General features: G+C 40.1%; 1 protein-coding gene across 1 annotated transcript; it reads right to left on the reverse strand.

Annotated features, from left to right (window-relative positions):
• Window positions 1-191: 191 nt before the first annotated feature.
• Window positions 192-21,817, reverse strand: primpol (primase and polymerase (DNA-directed)). Its single transcript, XM_080189739.1, has 12 exons — window positions 21,638-21,817; window positions 19,644-19,747; window positions 16,684-16,822; window positions 14,550-14,697; window positions 9,677-9,964; window positions 8,587-8,749; window positions 6,073-6,170; window positions 3,625-3,711; window positions 3,396-3,504; window positions 2,051-2,133; window positions 1,906-1,952; window positions 192-528 (listed from the first exon to the last, which is right to left on the reverse strand). The coding sequence occupies exons 1-12, from the start codon at window positions 21,815-21,817 to the stop codon at window positions 193-195; spliced, it is 1,782 nt and encodes a 593-aa protein (XP_080045865.1). The 3' UTR covers window position 192.
• Window positions 21,818-24,682: the final 2,865 nt, after the last annotated feature.

Below are 24,682 nucleotides of genomic sequence, written 5' to 3' on the forward strand. Positions count from 1 at the left end.
ATAGCATAATGGAGAGAAAAAGTCCTGAAAGTTATAAATAGAGAACGCAAGAAGCTTCATGTTCCAAGAGAATTAAACATGGGATTATCCTGAATATAGATGCTGATTAAACTTCTGGGTGAAATACAAAGACATTGTTTTTGATTCAAACTACTCCCAGCTAAAACATTAATGTTGTATTTTCAGCAGTAGCTATTTAGTCTCCATATTCACAGATGCCTCCAGTTCCTTCACTGCTGCTAGTAAGTCATCATCAGACAATACTTCAGTCTCCTCACTGCTCATGCTCAATTCTGACTGCATATCAAGTGCAATATTAAATTCGCTGTCTTCAACAGCTTCTAATAACATTGCATCATCACTGTTGTCAATAAATGCTGTATCCAGATTTTCTGTAAGGGTAGAATTTTGTGTTCCAGACTGTAGCCAAATGTCACCAAGCTGCACATTAGTCCATGTTGGGCATGCATTATTTTGACTTGGCTCAATGTTCCCATTGTCATCCATGGTAAAAACAACCTCATTATCCTGAAAGAGAGTCAGGTTCAGCTTTAAACAAATCTGATGTTACACAGTGAAAGCTTATTTTCAGACGATATTAAAAGAAAATACACACTGATAAGTTAGGAGCAACACTTTGGTTCACGATATTTCAGCTGTTTGAATAAACATTTTATAGAACAGGAATTAGCAAGTGAAAACACTGAATTTAATGCTGCACCTGCAAAATACCAGAGAACAACCAACAAATGCTCAACAATTGCAGTGTAACTAGTCCATCGACTTCATCACTAACAAATTATGCAGTTGAACTGTATTTTGAACACCATCGTTTTGCTTTCAGATAAAAAATTTTAAACATTTATCACTGAAGATTTTTTCAGTATCAATTTAAACAGCTTCGCTTCCACTTCTACCTTACTTTATGGCACTTCACAATAATTTGGTGTTCTTATACAAAATATTTAAAGTGATTATTATTAGCAATTTTTGAAAACTTCGAAGAGAAGTTGCTCATTCAGTTCAAGTCTGTTCAGCCATTCGATTCAATCATGGCTAATCCTGATCCAAACCTCAACTCCACTATCTCCTTTTGTTTCTATTTTATTTGCTACCAATCCAAACCTTAAATTACAACAGATGCAGCATCCACAACATTTTTAGCAAGATGGTTCCAGATTTCTATTTACTTTCGTATGAAATAATGCTTTCTCATTTAACTATTAAGTTGTCTCACAAACCAGGTTAAAGTCCAACAGGTTTATTTGGTATCACAAACTTTTGGAGTGCTGCTCCTTCATCAGGTGAGTCGATTTAACTATGAACAGTGAATGCCTTTTTGTTCTAGGATTTCCTTATCTGAGGAAGTAGTTGCTCTGCATCTACCGTGTTAAAATTAATTTAAACAGTTCAATTTATCACTCCAAAACCTAATGAAATTTCTCAATGCAACTTCACAATTTATCATTTTAAGCCCATTTTGGTGAATCTGCCATGGCCAAAACATTCTTTTCAGGGTCAGTGCCCAAAACTGCACACAACTCCTGGAGTCTAACCAAAGCTTTATACAACCGGTTAATGTTTTAATTCTAATTTCTTTGAGCTTTATTTGCCCTTTGTGCTAGCTTTTTACCTATGCACCAACTTTTAGTGATTTCACATGATGTATGTCTGAAGCCATACGTTCTGCCACACCATATTCTCATCATTAACAAACCTCACTTCCTCACATTGAACTGCATCTTCCATAGTTTTGCCCACTCAAATCTTCAATAGTACAATGGAATTAACTTTTGTTAAAATGCAGCTCAATAAGAAATACATGCTTATTCTACTGGGAACTCAATTCTTTTTCGTTTTATACAAAGGTATGATACTGATCTATGCATTGGTTTTATTACATACCATATCAATGAGGAAATCCAAACAGCATTCATGGGGTAATGGGTGACCTTGAATCCAAAAGGAATTCAGCATAAATTAGTCTACAGTAGATCTACTGGATTTTGTAAAAAATGTTATAATTCAATGGAATAAGATTAGTACTTACTTTCAGACCTGAACTTCTGAGCTCGGCACACAGGATCATAACATTTCTGGTACCAGATTTCTTTCTTCAAGTCAACCACTATCCTATGATATAAGAAAGTGCCAAAGAATATACAACTCCTTACATCGTATTTCAAAAATAGTTACTGAAATTTTGCTGCCAGCTATTAATCATTAGTAGATCTTCCTCATGAACTCTTTCCCCCAGCCAGAAATAAACATTGAAAAAATGTATCATCACAATGAGTTGCAACAGGATGTCATTTTAGAGGTTACTCCAAAAATGTGCTGGGAATCATCTGAAAATATGACTTAAAAGACTAGCTTCAGATGGTTCCAACTGTGTTAGGTCAATTGTTACCCAGAAACAGAAGAATTAAAATCACTTCAACTTCTGGATAACTATTATACAGAGCCAGACTGCCCTTCCTTAGGACTACCCCAGTCCCTGACACCCCCCGTCTTCCCACCGACAGGACCACACTCAGACAGAATCTCCATCCCAAACCCAACAGAAACACCACCAACCACCCCCCTGCTTCCCCGCTCCCAGCTACCTATCATGGGCCCTTTTCCCTGGCTGGTCAAGGACTTGGCTAGATCTTTAAGCTTAACTGAATTAAGGCTGTTAATGCTGTTAAAAAAAAAATAAAGGGAGGTATGACTTTGCATCAGACAGAACTTCCCTCAATGCTAGGCCCTGGGAACATGCTGCACTAATACATCTGATTGCCGCTCCCAGTAAGTTCAGGCCCAATATTTCACAAGTACCCGGAATGAACATTGAAGCCTCTACATTGGAACAGAACTAATTAAAGTATAGGAATGAAGTTAAACCTTTCATACTATGCACAAGCTGGAGAAAATTTTATGACATAAAATGAACTGTAGGCTAATTTAAGCAGTTTGTACAGGTTGTGTGCTGTAGGAACAAACAGTCTCTTCATACCTGCTCATCCTGATTCTTTAAAGGTATGCTTTAATTTTTCTATAGCTCTATGGAATTTTTTAGAATAGTTCAAAAGATAGTGCAATTATGCATACATTTTGTAAAATGGGATTTTAGTATGTGAGAGTTAGCATTTCAGGTCAATGACCCTTCATCAGTTCTGAAATATTAACTCGTCTCTCTCTCCACTGATGCTGCTTGACCTGCTGAGTATTTCCAGCATTTCTGTTTTTATTTTAGACTTCAGCATTGATAGTATTTTGCTTTTCTAATCTGGAAGCTTTCAGGTTTGTCTATTTAGTGCATTGCTTTACTGAACCAGTGGGATGCCTGACTTGTTGTACACTGAGGGTCCACCAATGATTAGAGACTGCACTAATGTGTGAATTGTACTTACATAATATTGTTGTTTTTATGAGCTCTACCAATGTTCTTGCACCAGTGGTTTTTGCTGATGTCATATACAATCAGTTCTTCAGAGGAGAAGTAATTCCATCGACGCAAGACTAAGGAAATTAAATTATATTCAGCTATTTTTAAATCAGAGCGATATGAAACTGACATTTCTGCTTTGTGTAATATTTAATACCAGTGTGTATTGATGGTTAAATTGATTAAAAACTTACCACCTTGTATTCCTCCCTTGTTTACTTGACTAGTGATAAAACTGTCAATCTCAGGGTATGGGGAACAATGGTAACCGACTATTGCACCTGTAAAACAGAGTTCAGCCTTCTCTGTGAAATACATACAGACTACAAGAAGACTGGGTGAACAATTATTTCTAAATAGCTTGGTCAAATTTGATCTGCAAAAAGTCATATTAATTATTTCCAGTTTCTAGATCGTCAGGGACTGAACATATAACTGAAGAGGTGCATTGGGTCCCTGTGAAAGGCCTAATGCACACATCTATGTGGGAATTGCTCCGGAAGCTTAAACTTCTGATTTGTAATTTCCCAACTTCTGTCGGAGCCTCCTGATTGTCTTTAACTCTGAGCTAGATTCTGAGACTTTGGACAGTTTCATGGCACTTACCCAAGAAATGTTAGAGACTTTAAAACATAGTCTAAAAGCCAGGTAACTACGTAACTGACCAACCCCCCACCCCCAATCATTCACCAACCTGGTTACTTCTGATTCAACTTGACCCAACGCTTGCCTCCCCCTCCTCTAAAACAAACATTTGAAGAACATTCAAGCTATCTGTCCTATTAACCTTTGTGCCTAAAAATATGGATTGAATTGTAGGATATTTGCATTGCTTGCTGCCAATCGTTCTGGATTTGGTCAAGTGCGTGGTATTGGTCAACTACAGTCAGATGAATAATGTAACGATAATGTCCTCTTAAATTCTGCTTTTTCTCAAGAATTCCTGCATTCCATTGATTGTTCTCCCTTATCTTCTCTCTTAGCTTACCTTTCTCTGTTCAGCTTTACTCATTCCTAGTTAGAACAAAGAACAACACAGCATGGGAAACAGGCCCTTCGGCCCAACGAGCCCACGCCGCCATTTTAACATTATGAGTGCCCTCCTCTACCTATGACCTTTGTCTACGCCTATGGGGGAAGAATGAGGGAAGACTAATTTAGGGATAATTTGTTACACCAATCAGCCTAAGAGCACATTTTTGGGGTGTGGGAGGAAACCGGAGCACCCGGAGAAAACCCACGTTTCTTGGTCCCCATTTATTTCCAACCCATCCCCTGCTTATTCCTCAGTCTCTACTTTTTAGGATGCAAGCAGGAGAAATTCCACTTTTAACACTTTTATTTGCTCTTGGAATAACAGCGTCGCTGGCCAGGCCAGGATTTACTGCCCATTCATAACTGCCCTTGAGAAAGTGGTGATAAGCTACCTCCTTGAACCACTGCAGTCCATGTGGAGTAGGTGTACCCATAATGTTTTTTTTAATCTTCTAGTGGTCTGCTTACTGAGCCACTTCAGACAGAAGTTAAGAATTAACCACATTGCTTTAGATCTGGAGGCCAGACTAGGTAAAAATAGCAGATTATGTTTTGTGGTGGGCTTTTATGACAACCCAGTAGTTTCATGGTCATTACTGATGCTAGTATTTTATTCCAGATTCATTAAATTCCCCAACTTCCATGGTGTGATTTGAACTTGTCTTTGAAGCATCAATCGTAGAATCCCTATGGTGCAGAATGAGGTTGTTCGGCCCATTGAGCCTGCACCGACAATAATCTCACCCAGGCCCTATCCACATAACTCCACTTATTTATCCTGCCAATTCCCCTGACCATACCAGGACCAATCCACCTAACCTGCACATCTTTGTGGGAGGAAACCAAAGCACCTGGAGGAAACACACTCAGACCCACAGGGAGAATGTGCAAACTCTGTACACAGTCCCCAAAGCCGAAATTGCACCTGGGTCTCTGGTGCTGTGAAGCAGCAGTGCTAACCACTGTGCCACCATGCCGCCCTGTCCAGTCCAGTCACATTAACTGTGGGGCAGTAGCACAAAACAAACCAGTTAATTTGATTCCCCATTTCTTTTCCAATTCCATCTGTCCTATTTTATGTCTTTTAAGATTTACTAATTCATCCAATATGTTCATATATTTTCAGTAAAGATGCAGAATTGTGTACTTTAAATCCCTTATTTTCTCCTCTACATTTCACTTTGTGGGTAAGACAAAAACTAGTTTTTAGCCAAGGGCTCAAACTGCAAAGATGAACATGACTATACTTAATGATGCTCATTTATACTTCAAAATTTGGAAGAGATACTGGTGATGAATGTACTGGTCAGCGGATCAGATGGCAACAGCAGCTAAATGAAAGGTATATAACTCCACTACTGAACATTTTTCACTTAATTCTGAAAAATTAACACTGAAACAAATAGAGAAAACCCCTATTTGGAGCTTATTGAATGTAGCAAATAAAATAATGTATATTATCAGTGATGGGCAGAAATATCATTAACATCTTTATCCTTATAATTATAACAGAAACAAGTTTAAGTTAACAGATAATGGCAGATTGAAGGGCTACTTTGATGCTCCATCTAAGTAATATGCAAACAAATTATGAGCAAACAAAATACCTGATGCAGGGAGATGTGTGTTATCTTGAGCATGCCTTCCTTTGGTTTTCTTTGTATCTAAGCTATCACAAGTCAGAACTCTCAAGCCATCAGAAAATCTGAAAATTTTATAGTATTTTTGTCATTCAAAACTGTAAATTGTACCTAAATATAATTTTATCAGTAAGTGACATTCTTTCTGATAACTACCATCTAGCATGCATCATTGCACTTAACTTTGAATTTTTCTAATACAAAATCTTCAATACTTCACTGGCTGCTCTGGATCACATATTAAAAAAAACAGGTCAATAAATGCTATTTACTGTGCTCTTTGAATAGTATTTCCCTTTTATTCATTACAATTATAGGAAGAAATTATGATGCAATGAAATCATTAAATTTATGTAATCAGGAAAATAGCTTGTTTAAATATGCAATAGGCAATGATCTGAGTGAAAATAGCAATATACTTACATAATTTCTTGTTTGATCAAACAGCATTAAATTATTAAATTCAAAAATAGGATTATTGTATGTACAACAATATAAGTAAAAAAAATGTGGTGTGATGATACTGTGCCTTTAAGAAGTGTAGTTTTTAATCATGTTTCTTGTAAGGCGCATGTTCAAAGGTCAGCTGTTTTATAGGGTGCCGATTTGCCTGGGCGATGGGCAGCTTAAATGTTCAGAATGCAGGATAATTTATTTTAGTGAATGGTATATTTAAGCAGAATTAATGCACTTTCGTTTACTTAGGTTTCCCTCTGGGTTTGAGAGTAGGGTTTTGATTAGGTTGATTGACCATGTGATTAATAGAAGGAGCCAGGCTTGCAGGAAAGACAGTGGGCCCTATTTTACCATTTTGATTCAAAGTACTGGGTAGACTTGAAACTGGGAGTGTTTCAGATCCGATTGTTAGACACGCTCTCAGGTGCCCCCATATGCATGCTGCCTGAAAGAATATCAGTGATTCTGAATCGCTCTGCAGAAGCGTGTAGGTGGGCGGGCTTAACGTGCCCAAAATCCTGCAGCTCCAATTGGCGCTTCCAACTGCGCATGCACAGAAAAAAAATAGAATGCAGCTCCGTGCCACATCACTCCCGGGCTGGATAATGCCTCCTTCTGACCCCCACAGACATTATCCCATTCCCTCTTATCCCCCATCCTCTCCGCCACCCAGACTGATCTCAGGCTCCTCCCCCTTCCCTCCCACTGATCTCAGGCAGAGTGGCAGCAGACCCCCCCCACACCCCACTGATCTCAAGCAGAGAACCGTTGGACGCTCGGTCCTTACCTCCTCACAACTGGAGTGCCTGATCGGACTTTTATGAATGAAGCATGTCTGTTTCGCGCTGATTCTGGATGGGCAAACCCAATGGTAAAGGAGGAAGTGCCGGTAAAGTTGGGCATGCAGCCGATTAAATCAATTTAAATACATGCAAATGCATTTTATTGGCCGTCGCACGCATTTTGGGCACAATCCTGATTATGACCATTTTTGGGTCTTAGTAAAGGGGGAACTAGCGCGGAGGTGGGCGTGGATCGCTCTAGTTGCCTCACACTCGAACGTATCAAGTTTTCACGCCCAAAAACAGGTATAACTTGATGGCAAAATCAGGCCCAGTATTTCAGTTTCATTTTTAAAAATCAAGAGCAGTTACTAACTGGAGCTGTTTAAAAGAGGTGGTTCTCTTTCTCCAGAGATGTTCAAAAAGCTCTAGTACTGTTAATACATGAAATGTATTCATGTATTAATACATGAAATGTACTGTTAGTACATGCATGAAAGCTTGTGTTTGCTAACAGATGAAGAGGGGTTTTAAGTCTGTAAGAGGAATATTGCTTAAACTGGAACTAATAGAGATGGGTTAGCAGTTAAGAATTGTATCTTGTCATGTTTAAGTACTATTTAAATGTTAAACTGATTCATTTGTTATAGGTAAACTGTATTGTTAAATAAAATCACACTTGGGAGTGAAACACACCTTATCCTCACATTAATGCAAAACCAGCAAATAACTGGGGTCTTGTCTAATTTCATAATATAGCCTGTTGTTTCGAATACGTACCTTAACAAAAGTCCAAAGCTAGAATCTTATCTACACCATTATTAACATTTCACATAAGTTACTCTCACAAAAACAGTGAATTTGTATTTATATAACACTTTAGCATATCACTCTAGACTTCATGTATGATTAATTTAAAGTGTCATTTTGGCAAATGTAGCAGCCACTGTGCATAAATCCAGGATCAAAACAACAATAAATAAAACAAGAACTTAATCTTCTCTTGATAGTGGTTGAGTGAGAAAGATTCACAGAGACACTGGGAGAACTCACAACTCTTCAGTTCCTGTCAAGATTTAAATATTTAACTAAACAGGAAGACAATGAAAACAACTCCGTATTAGATGGAAGTTTCAAACTCATTTTATGTGTTTTAATTTCAAAGTAATTAAGATAGTGGGATAACATTGTATGTTGTTTTCCCCAGCATCTCCAAAGTGTTGTAACTTTATTGATGTCATACCTAACGTTGCTGACAAGAGAGCTTAAGAAAAATAGCTCTTCCCGAGAAGCATTCTTTTCCGGCTTGGGAACAAACTGATTTTCTTCAGCAACTTCAAAATAAGTGCTCTTTCCCAGTTTGGATGATTTATACAGTCGGAAGTTTCTGTTCTTTGTATACACGCCTTTAACAAAGATCAAAGCAAACGTCTTTACAGCAAAATTAAAAATGGAACAATTTAGGTTGCATTGTAATTTGAGGAAGCCTCAAACATATAAAAGCACATCTGTGCTTAACAACGTTACCCGCATCAGAGGAAAATATTTAAATACATCTTTCTCCTAAACTTAATTGGTCAGCCGTTTCAGTTTGTATCTCAGATTTTCAGTAGCTGTAGTATTTTGCTTTTTGCATTTGTTTCTGAATGAGGCTGTTTTGTAGATTTCACCAATGGGCTAACGTGACTTTGAGAATCTAGATTATGAAGCATTATGTATGAAATCCCACAGACCCATGAAGCATTCCCGTAGTTATGGTTAGAGACTATTTTTACCTGCTGATCTGCCACCTTTCTGATTCCTAACTTGTAGTTTTAATGTTTATTATTCTTAAAGCCAAATAGTAAAGTTAGAGAAATTCAAAACCATGAAAGATTCAAAATTACTGTTGCAAATTGTAACAGCTACTGTCACAAACAATGGAACTCACTACCCCATAGAGTGGAGGAGTAGAATGGTTTCAAGAAGGAGAAAGATATATTTCTAATAAAAAGGGATAAGGGGAGATGGGGAACAGGTACAATGGTAAATTTGAGACCAGAGAGAAATCAGCCATGATCTGATTGAATGGTGGAGCAGGCTTGAAGGGCTGAATTTTCCTACTTCTGCTCCTAATTGATGTGTTCTTAAATTATTTTTAACAGCTTATGGTGTAATTAAAATGTATTCTCCTGGGGGTTTTCTGCCCTGTCCATCCACATCATCTGTACTTTATTTGGCAAATTGAGGCTATTGAACTAACTCATTCTTCAGTTACTATCCTCAATCAGGAGGAATCAGTTATTACTTGAATATTAATTACACATGTAGGTATAAATGAAATAAGTATTTACCTAAATCCACAAACAGTTGGTCACTTCCATTTTTATCTTTAACAATTAGAAATGACAAATCTGGATCCAAATGGTTTTCCTCCAATTTTTCCCACCCTGCATATTTAATCCTCTTTGAGGGGGGATTCTCAGAACTCTCAACATTAAAATGCTCCCTCGTGTCTTTGCTGGCTGGAATAAATGTACTGGTTGACAACTCAGCACTGCCACCAGCACCTTGGCCAGCTCTCCCACATCTTGTTTCCAATGTTCTGATCACAGGCTGCAGAACTGTTCGTATAAAATTTCCTTAAAAAAAACAAATTTCATAGTTAATTAGTGTGGTTATTCAATCACAGGGCTCTGTTGGCTTCAATTGATTAGATTCAATTATTTCAATTTTTTTCATAAAGCATTTGGAATTTTTTGTTTTGAAGTCTCTTCCAAATGTGGAAAGCCATCATCTAAAGTCTCTGGACCAAGCTGCTGAAAAATCCTCAGAAATAACTGCCTGGATTTTGCCCTCAGAATAACAGCGCTCAGTACTATTATCATAGAATCATAGAACCCGAAAGAGGCCCTTTGGCCCATCGAGTCTGCACCAAACACAATCCCACCCAGGCCTTACCCCCATATCCCTACATATTATACCCAGTAATCCCTCTAACCTACACATCCCAGGACACTAAGGGGCAATTTCTTGGCATGGCCAATCAACCTAACCCGCACATCTTTGGACTGTGGGAGGAAACTGGACTACCTGGAGGAAACCCACGCAGACACGAGGAGAATGTGCAAACTCCACACATACAGCGAGCTGAGCCAGGAATCGAACCCAGGTCCCTGGAGCTGTGAAACTGCAGTGCTAACCACTGTGCTACCGTGCCGCAAGTAGTATGCGGCAAATAGTATAGTAACATCCAGATTCAGCACATGCGCAGTTAAACGTGGAGACTCGGCTATTTACAATTTAACAATAACTTAGATGATGCCGACTACACCAAGATGGGTAGGAAAGTAAGCTGTCAAGAGGAGGTTAAGTTCTACAAAGGAATATAGACAGATTAAATGATTGGGCAAAAAATATGGCAGCTGGGTAAATGTGAACTTGTCATTTATTACATTATTTAGCATAAAATGCTGAAACTCTGCTGCTGTAAAGACAATGCCATTATCAGAGGCCTATACTTCTGGCAGGACATGCGTAGCAAAAGTTTGTTATAGTTTTTCAATCGTTGTGGATGACGTTATTCTCATTTCATGGATATCAAGCCACTTGGAATGGGCATCAGTAATAATTGGGAACATAGTGCCCATGAAAGGACCAACAAAACTCACAGGTAATCATGCCCAAGATCGGCCAGGCCATTTCCCACAGGTGCGACTGAGCTGAAGGAGGCAGTGTTATGATTGACACCGGTCACAACGCCTTACTAGAGTTTCAACATCTTTATCAATGCCCGGCTACCATATATAATTTGTTGTGAGCATCTTCATTTTAGTTTATAAAGTTTATTTATTGGCGTCACAAGTAGGCTTACATTAACACTGCAATTAAGATATTGTAAAAACCCTCTACTCGCCATGCTCCAGCACCTGTTCAGATACGTAAGAACATAAGAAATTGGAGCAGGAGTAGGCCATCTAGCCCTTCGAGTCTGCCCTGCCATTCAATAAGATCATGGCTGATCTGAAGTGGATCAGTTCCACTTTCCTGCTTTCTCCCCATAACCCTTAATTCCCCTATCAGAAACCTATCCACCCGTGACTTAAATATATTTAGCGAGGTAGCCTCCACCACTTCAACGCGCAGAGAATTCCAGAGATTCACCACCCTTTGAGTGAAGAAGTTCCTCCTCAACTCTGATCTAAACTGCCCCCGCCTTTATCTTGAGGCTGCGCCCTCTAGTCCTGCTATCCTTTCTAAACAAGAAGAATCTCTCTACCTCTACCCTATCTATCCCCTTCATTATCTTATACGTCTCTATAAGATCCCTCCTCAGCCTTCTAAACTCCAACGAGTACAGACCCAGTCTATTTAGTCTCTCTTCATAGGCTAACCCTCTCATCTCCAGTAACAGCCTAGTGAACCTTCTCTGCATTCCCTCCAGGGCCAATATATCCTTCCACAAGTGCGGCGACCAAAACTGCACACAGTACTCCAACTGCGGCCTCACCAGTACCCTGTACAGTTGCAGCAAGACCTCCCTGCTTTTATATTCTATCTCCTTCGCTATAAAGGCCAACATTCCATTCACCTTCTTGATCACCTGCTGCACCTGCAGACTGGGTTTTTGCGCCTCGTGCACAAGGACCCCCAGGTCCCTCTGCACCGTAGCATGCTGCAGATTTTCGCCTTTTAAATAATAATCCCTCCTACTATTATTTCGCCAAAGTGGATAACCTCACACTTGCTAACATTATACTCCATCTGCCAGGTCCTCGCCCACTCGCTTAGCCTATCCAGATCTCTCTGCAGACTTTCCACACCCTCCACGCAATTTGCTTTTCCACTCACCTTCGTGTCATCAGCAAATTTCGTCACCCTACACTCAGCCCCCTCCTCCTGATCATCTATATAAATGGTAAACAGTTGAGGCCCCAGCACCGATCCCTGCGGCACTCCACTATTCACCAACCGCCAATCAGAATAGCACCCATTGATACCAACTCTTTGCTTCCTATTAGACAGCCAATCCTCTATCCATGCTAACACCTTACCTCCAACTCCATGCACCCTAACCTTCTGTAGCAACCTTTTGTGAGGCACTTTATCAAACGCCTTTTGGAAATCTAAAAACACCACATCCACCGGTTCCCCTCTATCACTAGTCTAGCACTAGTCACATCCTCATAGAAATCCAATAAATTTGTCAAACACAACTTCCCCTTAACGAATCCGTGCTGCGTCTTCTCGATCAAACCATTCTTTTCTAGGTGCCTCGCTATTTCTTCTTCGAATACACTGAAGGAAAATTTAACATGGCCAATGCACCAAACCAACACATCTTTCGGGCTTTGAGAGGAAACCGGAGCACTTGGAGGAAACCCACACAGACATGGGGAGAACATGCAGACACTGCACAGACAGTGCCCCAAGCCAGGAATCAAACCTAGATCTCTGGCGCTGTGAGGCAGCAGTGCTTCACAGGCAGCACTTTGCCACCATTTTAGTCTGACCACATTTTCAAAAATTGAAATTTTTTATTCAGTTGTGGGACATGGGCATCACTGCCTGGCTAGCATTTGCTGCCCATCCCTAGTTTCCCAAGGGCAGTTGAGAGTCACTCACATTGCTGTGGCTCTGGAGTCACATGTAGGCTAGACCAGGTAAGGATGGCAGATTTCCTTCCCTAAAGGATAGTAATGAACAAGATGAGTTGTTCCAACAATGATTTCACGGTCATCAGTAGATTTTTAATTCCAGATTTTTTTTATTGATTTCAAATTCCACCAACTGCCGTGGCAGGATTCAAACCCGGATCTCCAGAACATTAGTTGAGGTTCTGTTTAATAGTCTAGCGATAATACCCCTGAGCCTTTGCTTCCCCAGAGAAGTAGAAATAACATAGACATGTGCATGAAAATAAGAAGCTCATAGATAATCAGCTGTGTACATTTATACATTTGTAGAAATGAGTTTTGCAGCAGATATCATGAAATTATGCCTTATGAGTATATACACTTGATGGTTGACACTATAGTAGAGCTGGAAGGTCCTCGGTTGAAACCCTTGTTTGTGCTAAATGAACCTATGTTAATCAGAGGTCTTAGTGTCCCATGGACAATCACCCACTAATAAATGTGACCAACTTCATGCTTAATGCAGGGTGAAATTGCTTTTGATAGAAGCTGGGGAACGCCTGATTTTCTGTACAATTAGTGACAAAAAAAACTGCACGTTTCAAAGCCCATATTCTGATGATTAAATCAGCATGGCATTAATTACACAAAAATCACAGGCATCCAGTCCCTGCCATTTTTTTGTTAGAAGATTAATTTCAAGCCCATATTTTGCAGCCTGCTCACCTCAGTCACCATATACAGTCCACAAGTAAGGTCAGAGGCATGCTGGCTCTTTGGTTGTGTTACCCATTATCACCCTTACATGTTTTCTTCGATCAAGAAACATTGTCCTGGAGCGGTCTTTAAATTCAACTTGAATTAAGATGCTTGGTTGCATTTGTGGTTTTCTGAAAATTTGTAACATGTTTTTCAATAAAAATATTTTCGCTCATTCTTTCCAACCAAGGTCTTAGAAATGCTTCAGTTACAAATGTTTGACAATATCAGGATTATGTACTACGCTGACAAAAAAACCTCCAAAAATAATATTTTAAAATATGTAGCTTTTCATAAAAACATTAATAAAACTAATATTGAAAACGAACTGTGAAACTGAAAATTAAATATAAATGGGTAAAAAAGCCTCTGTCTCTTTAGATTCTCTGGAGCTTTCCTTCAGCAAATCCCAGCTAGATAGAATCCTTACAGTGCAGAAGGGGACCATTCAGCCCATCGAAGGGAAAGTGCTGCCAGTTCTAAACAGATGAAAACTTGTGCAGTGCTTAATGAGATCTGCGGTTTAAATAAAACTTTTCTGCCTTTTGGAAAAAACGACTAAGGCTGACAAAACGTTTTCTCTAACTGCAAATGCTGTATGATTTTTCAATCTAACTATTGCTCATTTTTGTGCTTCCCTATTAACCATAGTAGCTGGAAAGTACTACAAAATATTTTACATCCCAATATGCTAGAGATAGAGTAATATTATCAGGAGTCTAGGTATACTATTGACATTGCTGTCTGCCCCTGTTGACAGTGGGATATTTTGCCTTTGTTGTGCTGCAAGGATATCAAACCTTGTTAAGATACAGGTTCATAGAAGACTTACCAACATGCACATTGTTCTTAAAGGCTGCATTAGGAAGATGAAATACGAGATGGCGGCTAAATTTTTGATGAGTACTGGAGTCCAAGTTCAAAATATCTTTCAATGAACAGTTTATGTCGTATATTTCTTCCAATTTTTGGCAAACATACTGAATAAAAAAAAGTAAAACTCAGCTATTAATGCTTGATCACAGGACATATCACAGAAGTCCTTCCACAAAGGTATCAATTCTATGCTTAAAAGTGATTGTAAGCTCTCACTGTACTGCATGATTTTAACTGTACCATCTTTTTGATTTAAAGATGACTGAATGCGCAATCTTAAATCTTGCTTTATAATGTTCTAGCAAAATCAATTACATTACATTTACTAAAGCATGTCTAGAATACTAGAGTGTGTCTTCAGTTGGGAGTTAAAGTTCCACAATAACCAGCAGTCCTTTATTACGTTCAACAATTACTCTTTTTCTCCCCCCACATTAGCAAGTCACTAAACTAGGAGGACATCACTGTTCTCAACCCAATATCTGCACGTTCCCATTTTCCAACAGCGGTCAGCAGACAGTAATTAGAGGCAGGAAACCTCATTAACCTTCATCCCACTATCCCAGGGACACAGGCTGATTGCAGTTCCGCTTTTCCTGCTAAACGAAATCTGCTAACTCTGATTTATCTTGAAACTTTTGTGGTTCATGTGGCTAAGAAAATCACAACGCCCACAAAGTAATGTTCTAGCTCTTAACTGGTATCCTTAAAAATGTTTACAAGAAGTTGCATCATCTGACAGGCCTCTTCTCATATTACAGGAATAAATATGGGAGGAGTGGGGAAGAGTTATGCTGCCAGCCACTCAGGTGGGAACAGGTCCTGCCCATAGATTTCCAGAGAGAATCATGCTGGGGCAATTTGCAGTGCACAGAGTGTCAGAAATTCCTTCTGGAAATCATGCTAAAAAACTCAGCAGGATTTATTCCCATTTTCCTGCACGTTGAGAACTTAGAATTCTTTTGAAACAATCGCAGTCACGGCATCAGAGTCCACATGAACACTGACACCCGATTCTAGATTACCACCACTCTATACTGTCAGATTGCTTGTTTGTCACTTAATCCTGGATGAGTTAAGTATTGGAAATCTTTGCCTGCTGCTCCATCCCTGTAATTTCCCTTTCCTCAATTATATCTCTCTGGCTACTTTCTCAGATTGAACCAAATTGTTTGCAAACTTGGCATCCTATTTAATCCTGATCTGAACTCTGGCACAATTTCCCTTCCAACTCAAAGACAGCCTACCTTCACTCTGTTCACTACCATTGTCGCAAAAACAAATGTTGGCTTTGCCAACGAGAGGATAGAATAAAAAAGTCCACTATTCCCTGCCAAAAAGCATCGGCTGGCAAAATCATATTCACTTGTTCACCTTTGTTAGCTCTGGACTCAAATACTGCAACGCTCTCCTAGTACGCCTCCCATCTTCCAGCCTCCACAAACTTCAGCTCACCCAATATCTCGGTGTCTATATGGTAGTTGCATCAAGTCCCATTTACTCATTACTTCTGTGCTCTGTGACTTCCATTGATTTCCAATTCCCCAATCCTGCAAATTTTAACTTTTCACCTTCATGTCCAAATCCTTATGTGGCCTTGCACTTTCTTATTTCTGTAACTTGCTCCAATCCTACAACCCCACTGGAGAACTTCCTGTTTAATAAATCTCTCTGCCTCATCAACTCCCTCAACTTCTTTAAGATCCTCTTGAAAATCCATCTCTTTGACCAATAACCATCTGATTATGGAGGGAACTCTCTGGCTGTTCATACTGGCGGGATCTTCTGGTCCTGCCAACGGTGCACCAACATCAAGGGTTTCCTGGCAGCATGGAGTGCAGTCAATGGAAAATACCATTGACAGCAGTTGGACCAGAAACTCACGTGCTGGCGAACAGTACACCACCACCCACAGTGGGGAGGCCAGAGAATCCCGCCCCCTTCCACCATCTCTGACTGATCTTGGGATGTTTTTCTGCATTAAAGTCACTACATCAAAAAAAGTTCTTTTTAATCAAATGAAATCAATCTAAACTAAATAAAGCATGTCAGGAAGAAAATAAAGGTAAAGTAAATAAATATATCAGCACCTGAATTAACTTTGTCACCATCCGTCTCCCATCACATTCTGGATTTGTTTGTTTATTGAATTCCAAGTCAAAGTACAAATGGCAGACAGATCCTTCTGGAATTACTTCATAGCAATGCATTAATGACTTCCGGTATTTCCTGGAAAACAACCACGAAACGTTGGAAGCTCGGGGTATTCCAGATGTGCATTGAATTCCTATCCAGCCTGGAATAGCTATATAGGTTTATTTTTATCCATAAGTTTGAGAGCAAATGGAACTCATTTGCATTTGAGGGTTATAACCTTTAAAATTCAGTCCAAAATTTAGATATCGGACTGTACAACAAACCATTTCAAAAGCTCTTTGTAAACCTTTAGTCAAAAGACAAAAACAGATAAGGCATAACCAGTTTGGGTCATTAAGATAATTTTGTTTACCTGGGCCAATCTTACCTTGCATGCTCAAGGAGCAGCTTAAAGTTTGCCCTTTCGAACTCTAATAGTTATACGTGTACGTGACTATGGACACACCTGTCAATGACATGATTATACTGTACCTAAAGAATTAAAAACAGTTCCATACAAAGATAAATCAATAATATTGTGCATAATGTGGGGTAGCAAGCTTCTGATTGTCAAAAAAGCAACAGTTTTGAGAAGTGCTTTTTCTGAATTTCCACTCAATTCATTTGCAAATCAATTGACACAAAATCTGCCATGAACCAGTTCAATTTGGTAACGTTTTAAAATGTAATTATTTTTAATTCTGGTTTCAAAATTTTCCTTGATATATTGAATAGTGACATTGGTAAAGTTTGATTAATATAGCTGAAAATGGATTTATTACATAAAGAAGCATTTTTAGTCACAATGCTAATTCTCCATCTGTGACTAATCAAACTTTTCATTATTGAATAAGTTTGAATCCCATCATGGTGGGATTTGAACTCAATAACAAAAATATCTGGAATTAAGTGTCTACTGATGATCATGAAACTATCGTCGATTGTCAGAAAAACCTATCTGGTTCACTAATTCCTTTAGGGAAGAAAATCTGCCATCCTTACCTGGTCTGGCCTACATATGACTCCAGAACCACAGCAATGTGGTTCACTCTCAACTGTCCTCAGACATCTAGGGGTGTACAATAAATGCTGGCCAGCCAGCGATGCCCAGATCCCCATAAATAGATGGAAAGATTTACAAAACTATTTTCTAGTTAGACTGTGGTAGACTTTTTAAAAATTAGTTTCAAAATGCACACATTTGTGCTCTTCCATCTAAAAGATCCCAGTTTAATTGTTAGAACTGACTTGACGATCCACAAACAAGTACAATAAGAGCCAATTATAGCCAAAATGATACATGTTGTCAAAGCTTTTTGTCTTGTACTCATCATGACAAACAAAAACAATTCAGCTGGCCTACCAATCAATATGATAGTTTGAAATCTGTTATTCTTGCATATGTTCTGATGAGTGCAAGATGAAAAACTTCAGCAACATATCTCTTTTCAGAAAATTTCAAGTTCTGTACTAACAAGCAACTATTAGTGATTAATTCACCTTGGAGCCGATGGCAATTTCGTGGATTGGGCCTGATTCTAGATTGAATTTTTTTTAAAACTCTGGCATAAGTTTGAGGAAATTCATGTTACTCTGAATGTAATACGCGCTTAAAATTGCACAATATTTTGAATCGATCTCGCAGATTTCTGCTGAAATGTGTTTAAAAAAAACCCCCACACTGCTTGTATTGTCCCCACCGGTATGGTGGCACTGTGGTTAGAACTACTGCCTCACAGCGTCAAGGACCCGGGTTCGATTCCCGGCTTGGATCATCATGTGGAGTTTGCATGTTCTCCCTGTGTCTGCACGTGTTTCCTCCGTATGCTCCTGTTTCTCCTCTCAGTCTGAACAACATGCTGGTTAGGTGGAATGGCTATGCTAAATTCTCCCTCAGTGTGCCCAAAGAGGCACCTGAGGGTGGCGACTAGGGCGTTTCACAGTAACTTCATTGCAGTGTGAATATAAGCCTACTTGTGATTAATACATACTTTACCACATTAAATTGCAGCTAAATAAGGGCGGTTATAGAGTTGTAGAGGTTTACAATATGGAAACAGGCCCTTCGGCCAACATGTCTATGCCACCCTTTTTTTTAAACCCCTCAGCTAATCCCAATTGCCTGCATTTGGCCATTATCCCTCTATACCCACTGTACCCATATAACTATCTAAATGCTTTTTAAAAGATAAAATTGTACCCGCCTCTACTTCTACCTCTGGCAGTTTATTCCAGACACTCACCACCCTCTGCGTGAAAAAATTGCCGCTCTGGACACTTTTGTATCTCTCCCCTCTCGCCTTAAACATATGCCCTCTAGTTTTAGACTCCCCTACCTCTGGGAAAAGATATTGACAATCTACCTTGTCTGTGCCCCTCATTATTTTATAGACGTCTATAAGGTCACTCTGCAGCCTCCTACACTCCAGAGAAAAAAGTCCCAGACTATTCAGCGTCTCCTTATAACTCAATCCATCAAGTCGCAGTAGCATCCTAATAAATCTTTTCTGCACTCTTTCAAGTTTAATAATATCCTTTCTATAATAGGGTGACCAGAATTGCACACAGCATTCCAAGTGTGGCCTTACCAATGTCTTGTACAACTTTAACAAGACGTCCCAACTCCTGTATTCAATGTTCTGACTGATGAAACCAAGCATGCCGAATGCCTTCTTCACCACTCTGTCCACCTGTGACTCCACTTTCAAGGAGCTATGAACACGTACCCCTAGATCTCTTTGTTCTGTAACTCTCCTCAACGGTTTGGAGGGCTGAAGGAAATATACCCACAGAATTTTACAGGAGCTTTCCACCAGTGGAGCAGCAGAATGTAAGGCCCCATGTGTAAAGTTTAAATTTACCCTACCTTTGAAATTCACATGAATTAATCATTAACAGGAATATGATCACTTACTGATAGTAAAACCATAGCTCAGTATACGTTGTGACAAGGTAAATTCGCTGTCCATGCACAGTTTCCTTTTCACTTTCTTTCTCCAAAGCAAATACATGAACATCCTGCAATGAAAATGCTGAAATTAATATGTGCTTAGGCACTAATCCCTGTTTTGCCTGCTGTGTTTAAGTTTTTAAATCCTAACATACTCTGGCCGCTAGAAAGTTCTGTTCGATATCTTTTTTTGTAATAGAGATGTATATGGAAGTGAGAGAATAAGGATATATTAAATATGTTTCAATTTGAAATATGAATACCTTTCTCAGTTTGCCCATATGTTCCTGGCGAGTTAAGCTTGCGATCCTGAGATCTGACAGTAACAAAACTATTTGCTTGGTTAGATTTCTCTGTATTGACTTTTGCATCAGCAGCAAAGCAGACCCTTGAAATACCTGTTTGTTATACCCTTTTTAGCATTCCTTATTTCCTCCTATCCCCAGAACTTAGGTGAAAATTTTAGCCTTGCTGGGGACAGGGACAGAACATTGTGCCAATTCCCTGGCTCCATCCTGTCCCTGGGTCATGGGGATTGGAAGGGGACAGTTCCAGGGCTGCCCACCCATAAGAGATAAGTAGCCAATTCAAGCAGTTAAGGGCTGATAACCAGTTAACTTTCAGAGGCCAACTAAAGACTCCAATTGACTTCAAGGTCCGCAGAAGCACTGAGAAACAGTGTAGCAGGCTGAGGCAGCCTTCTTGTGGCCAGCATTTCAAGAATTACCTACAAGGGGGTTCACTCCTCTTCCACTCCCTACTCCTGTTGTGTTGGACTGGCCTCTGAGTTGGAGACGAGGAACCTAACCCTTAGGGTGCCCTCTCACTTACTTGCTAAGGTAACTTGCTGCTTGTTCAGATGTGGTGGGCCTTCAACTAGGAAAATCAGATGAGTGAATGTTCCTCACAGGTGTGAGCTTCTGACCCCCAAGCCAGTCTGGCAGCAGGGTCCTAAAACCCTTTGGGAAAATTCTGCCTTTAGTTTCTGTATCTAAAAATATTGATTAGACTCACACTCTCAATTTAACATCATTGTCATCCTTGACTAGTCACTAAGAGACATACAAGATCAGAAGATTCACCAGCTGCTTTTACATCCTCATTACTGACAGGAAGTCTGCTGCCTCTGCTTTACCAGCTGCTGTTTTAAGGCTGAAAGTGTCACGTAGGGTGGATGAGTTAGGAAAGAGGGCATATGAATCTGTGCTCTTCTACTATCTAGTGCCATAAACTGACAATTTAAATCCCTTCTGTCTCTGCACCTCTCAATTTATTTATTTTTAATTGAAGATGGGATTCCCTGGTCCTGCTGCAGTGAAGAGATTTGGTTGAATGCTAAATACTTTGTCCTTACTTGCAATGGTGTGGGGGGAGGTGGGCATGAACGGCTGGAGAATTCCGGCCTTAATTTCATGTAATTCTTCTCGACTACATTATGTTTTTTCCACATAGCATTTTATTCCCACTTCGGCTCTCTAAAAAGAAAAATGATAATCTCCTGACAAAGACGTCCTTTGATACAACTACTTTTGTTTTAATTTATCCTTGAACATCTAACTAATGCCTTCCAACATAAAGTCCAGCTACAGACTATTATCAACCATGATGACAACACTGTAGTGGGTTGGATCTTAAACAATGACAAGCCACAGCACAGGAAAGAGGTAGAGATCTGGTGAACTGATGCAATGACAATAATCGCTCCCTCAGAGTCAACAAAACAAAGGAGATAGATCTGAGAGGTCGTACAGGGCTTCAGTTTAATGTCTCATGTAGCAGTTTCACACCTAATTCTTACCTGCCCCCACTTTGATCAGTGTGAAAAATGTATTGTGATACCCCTAGAAACCTCAGCAATTCAATGAATATCTATTTTCTTCCTGAAAGTCCATTTGTTATTCACTGTGTAACAAATCTTAATTCAGGTTTGTGAAATATAGCAATATAGTTTACTTTACCGCCTTACAGCTCTTGGAAAAATTAAAGGCTGGCTGCTGGCGATGAAACAACTTCCAAATTGATGGTGGCTGCCATGGCTTCGAAAGTTTAGGTTTGTAAGCCGGATTGATGGGGTGTTTTTGATAACTACTAGCCAAAATTTCAACGTCCTTTAAGCGTTTCTGCCAGTTCTTCTTCATATTCTGGGGAAAAGTAAAGACATTAGTTGAAACTCTCTGAAGATTTCAAGAAAACTCAACCCAAAAAAAAAAAATTGCTTCTTAATCTCAAGTGGGGTGGGATGGGGTAAACTAAGGGGAATGATAGTGGATGCCTTGGTGGTTATTTTCCAAACGTCGCTGGATTCCGGGGAAGTGCCGGAAGATTGGAAAATGGCTAATGTTACGCCGTTGTTTGAGAAGGGTGCCAGGCAAAAGGCAGGGAATTATAGGCCGGTTAGTTTAACGTCTGTTGTAGGTAAAATGTTAGAATCCGTCATCAAGGAGGAAATAGCGAGGCATCTTGAGGGGAATTGCTTGATAGAGCAGACGCAGCATGGTTTCGTTAAGGGGAAGTCGTGTCTGACAAATTTATTGGAGTTCTATGAGGATGTGTCTAGGGCAGTGGATAGAGGAGAGCCGGTGGATGTGGTCTTTCTTGATTTTCAGAAGGCGTTTGTCAAGGTACCTCACAAGAGGTTATTGCAGAAGGTAAGGGGGCATGGAGTTGGGGGTAGGGTGTTAGTGTGGATAGAGGATTGGTTGTCAAATGGGAGGCAGAGAGTGGGGGTTAATGGGTGCTATTCGGATTGGCAGTTGGTGACTAGTGGAGTGCCCCAGGGGTCGGTGCTGGGGCCTCAGCTATTTACCATTTATATAGATGATCTGGAGGAGGGAACCGAGTGTATGGTGTCGAAATTTGCTGATGACACCAAGATTGGTGGAACGGCAAATTGCGCGGAGGGTGTGGAGAGTCTGCAGAAGGATCTAGATAGGCTGGGCGAATGGGCCAGGAACTGGCAAATGGAATTTAATGTTGGCAAGTGCGAGGTGGTCCACTTTGGTAGGAATAATGGTAGGAAAGACTATTACTTACGTGGCGAAAAACTGCAGCAGGCGACGGTGCAGAGGGACCTCGGGGTCCTTGTGCATGAGTCGCAAAAACCCAGCCTGCAGGTGCAGCAGGTGGTCAGGAAGGCTGATGGGATGCTGGCCTTCATAGTGAGGGGGATTGAATATAAAAGTAGGGAGGTCTTGCTGCGGCTGTATAGGGCATTGGTGAGGCCGCAGCTGGAGTACTGTGTGCAGTTTTGGTCGCCGTACTTACGCAAGGATATTTTGGCCTTGGAGGGAGTGCAGAGCAGGTTTACTAGGCTGATACCGGAGTTGAGGGGGTTGAGCTATGAGGAGAGGCTGAATAAACTAGGCTTGTACTTGTTAGAGTTTAGAAGAATGAGGGGAGATCTCATTGAGACATATAAGGTGATGAATGGGATGGATAGGATAGAGGTGGAGAGACTCTTCCCGCTCAGAAAGGACAGTAGGACTAGGGGGCGGTTTAGAACGGAGTTCAGGAGGAACTTCTTCACTCAAAGGGTGGTGAATCTCTGGAATTCTCTGCCCGTTGAGGTGGTGGAGGCTGCCTCGTTAAATATTTTTAAGACGCGGGTTGATGGGTTTTTGATAAGCGAGGGGATTAAGGGTTATGGGGAGAGGGCGGGAATGTGGAACTGAGCCACGACAGATCAGCCGTAATCTTATTGAATGGCGGGGCAGGCTCGAAGGGCTGGATGGCCTACTCCTGCTCCTATTTCTTATGTTTTTATGAATGGACAAGACAATTATACCAGGTAGCAATATGAGTAATGGCAGGAAGGGAAAGTCATGATGTGGATATGCCGGCGTTGGACTGGGGTAAACACAGTAAAAAGTCTGACAAGTCCAGGTTTAAGTCCAACCGATTTATAAATTAATCGGTTGGACTTAAAGCAGGAAGGGAAAGAGCATACATCTATAACAGTGCACTTGCAGATAAGGCTAGAGTTTGCAAAAATAGTAAAAAGACAGAACTAAAGGCATTGTATCTGACATATCCTAACAGAATGGATTAATTGTCAGCTCCAATGGAAATTAATCTGTACGACTTGATAGCCATTACAGAATCTAGGTTGTAAGGTAACCAAAGTTGGAGTATTCAAGAGTGCTTGACATTTCGAAAGAACGGGAAGCTAGGAAAAGGTGGTGGGGTAGCTTTCTTAATTAAGAATGATATTAGTGCAATAGTGTGAGATCACTTAAATTCTAAACATCAAAATGTATGAACAGTTTACTTTATTAGTGTCACAAGTAGGCTTACATTAACATTGTAATGAAGTTACTGTGAAAATCCCCTAGTCGCCACGTGGTTGGATATACTGAGGGATAATTTAGCATGGTCAATGCACCTAACCAGCACAGCTTTCGGACTGTGGGAGGAAACCGGAGCATCTGGTGGAACCCACGTGGACATGGGGACAACATGCAGACTCCACATAGACAGTGACCCAAGACGGGAATCAAACCTAGGTCCCTGATGCTGTAAGCCCTGTGGGTGGAGATAATAAATAGCAAAGGTAACTACAAAGAACAAAGAAAATTACAGTACAGGAACAGACCCTTTAGCCCTCCAAACCTGCACCAACCATGCTGCCTGACTGAAATAAAACCCCCTGCCCTTTTGGGGACCATATCCTTCCATTCCTAGCCTATTCACTTGTCAAGACACCCCTTCAAAGTCAAAAAGTAGTCATTTGTTGGAATAGTTTATAGATCCCCTGACAGTAACTAGTAGACCGAAGTGTAGGAGAAGAAAATAATGGAGGGTTGTAAGAAAGATACAGGAATGATCACAGGTAGTTTTAATCTATGTCAAGATTGGACCAATCAGCTTGGCAAAGGCAGCCTTGATGATGGGTTCATTACAGTAATTTCAGAGCAATTTATTAGAGAAGCATGTCTTAGAGTTAATCAAAAAGCAAGCCATTTTAGATCCAGTAACATGCAATGAGACAGGATTAATTAATTAAT

Source organism: Carcharhinus amblyrhynchos, chromosome 5 (genome assembly GCF_965287045.1).
Source record: "Carcharhinus amblyrhynchos chromosome 5, sCarAmb.v2.hapA, whole genome shotgun sequence".
NCBI classification, from domain to species: Eukaryota; Metazoa; Chordata; class Chondrichthyes; order Carcharhiniformes; family Carcharhinidae; genus Carcharhinus; species Carcharhinus amblyrhynchos.

Coding starts and splice junctions, on each gene's coding strand:
- primpol (XM_080189739.1), bottom strand. CDS start 21,817: ATGAAGAAGAACTGGCAGAAACGCTTAAAGGACGTTGAAATTTTGGCT. Junction 3,712..6,072: donor CACACATCTCCCTGCATCAG/GTATTTTGTTTG, acceptor TCTGTTTTACAG/GTGCAATAGTCGGTTACCAT. Junction 2,134..3,395: donor CATAAAAACAACAATATTAT/GTAAGTACAATT, acceptor CTTATATCATAG/GATAGTGGTTGACTTGAAGA.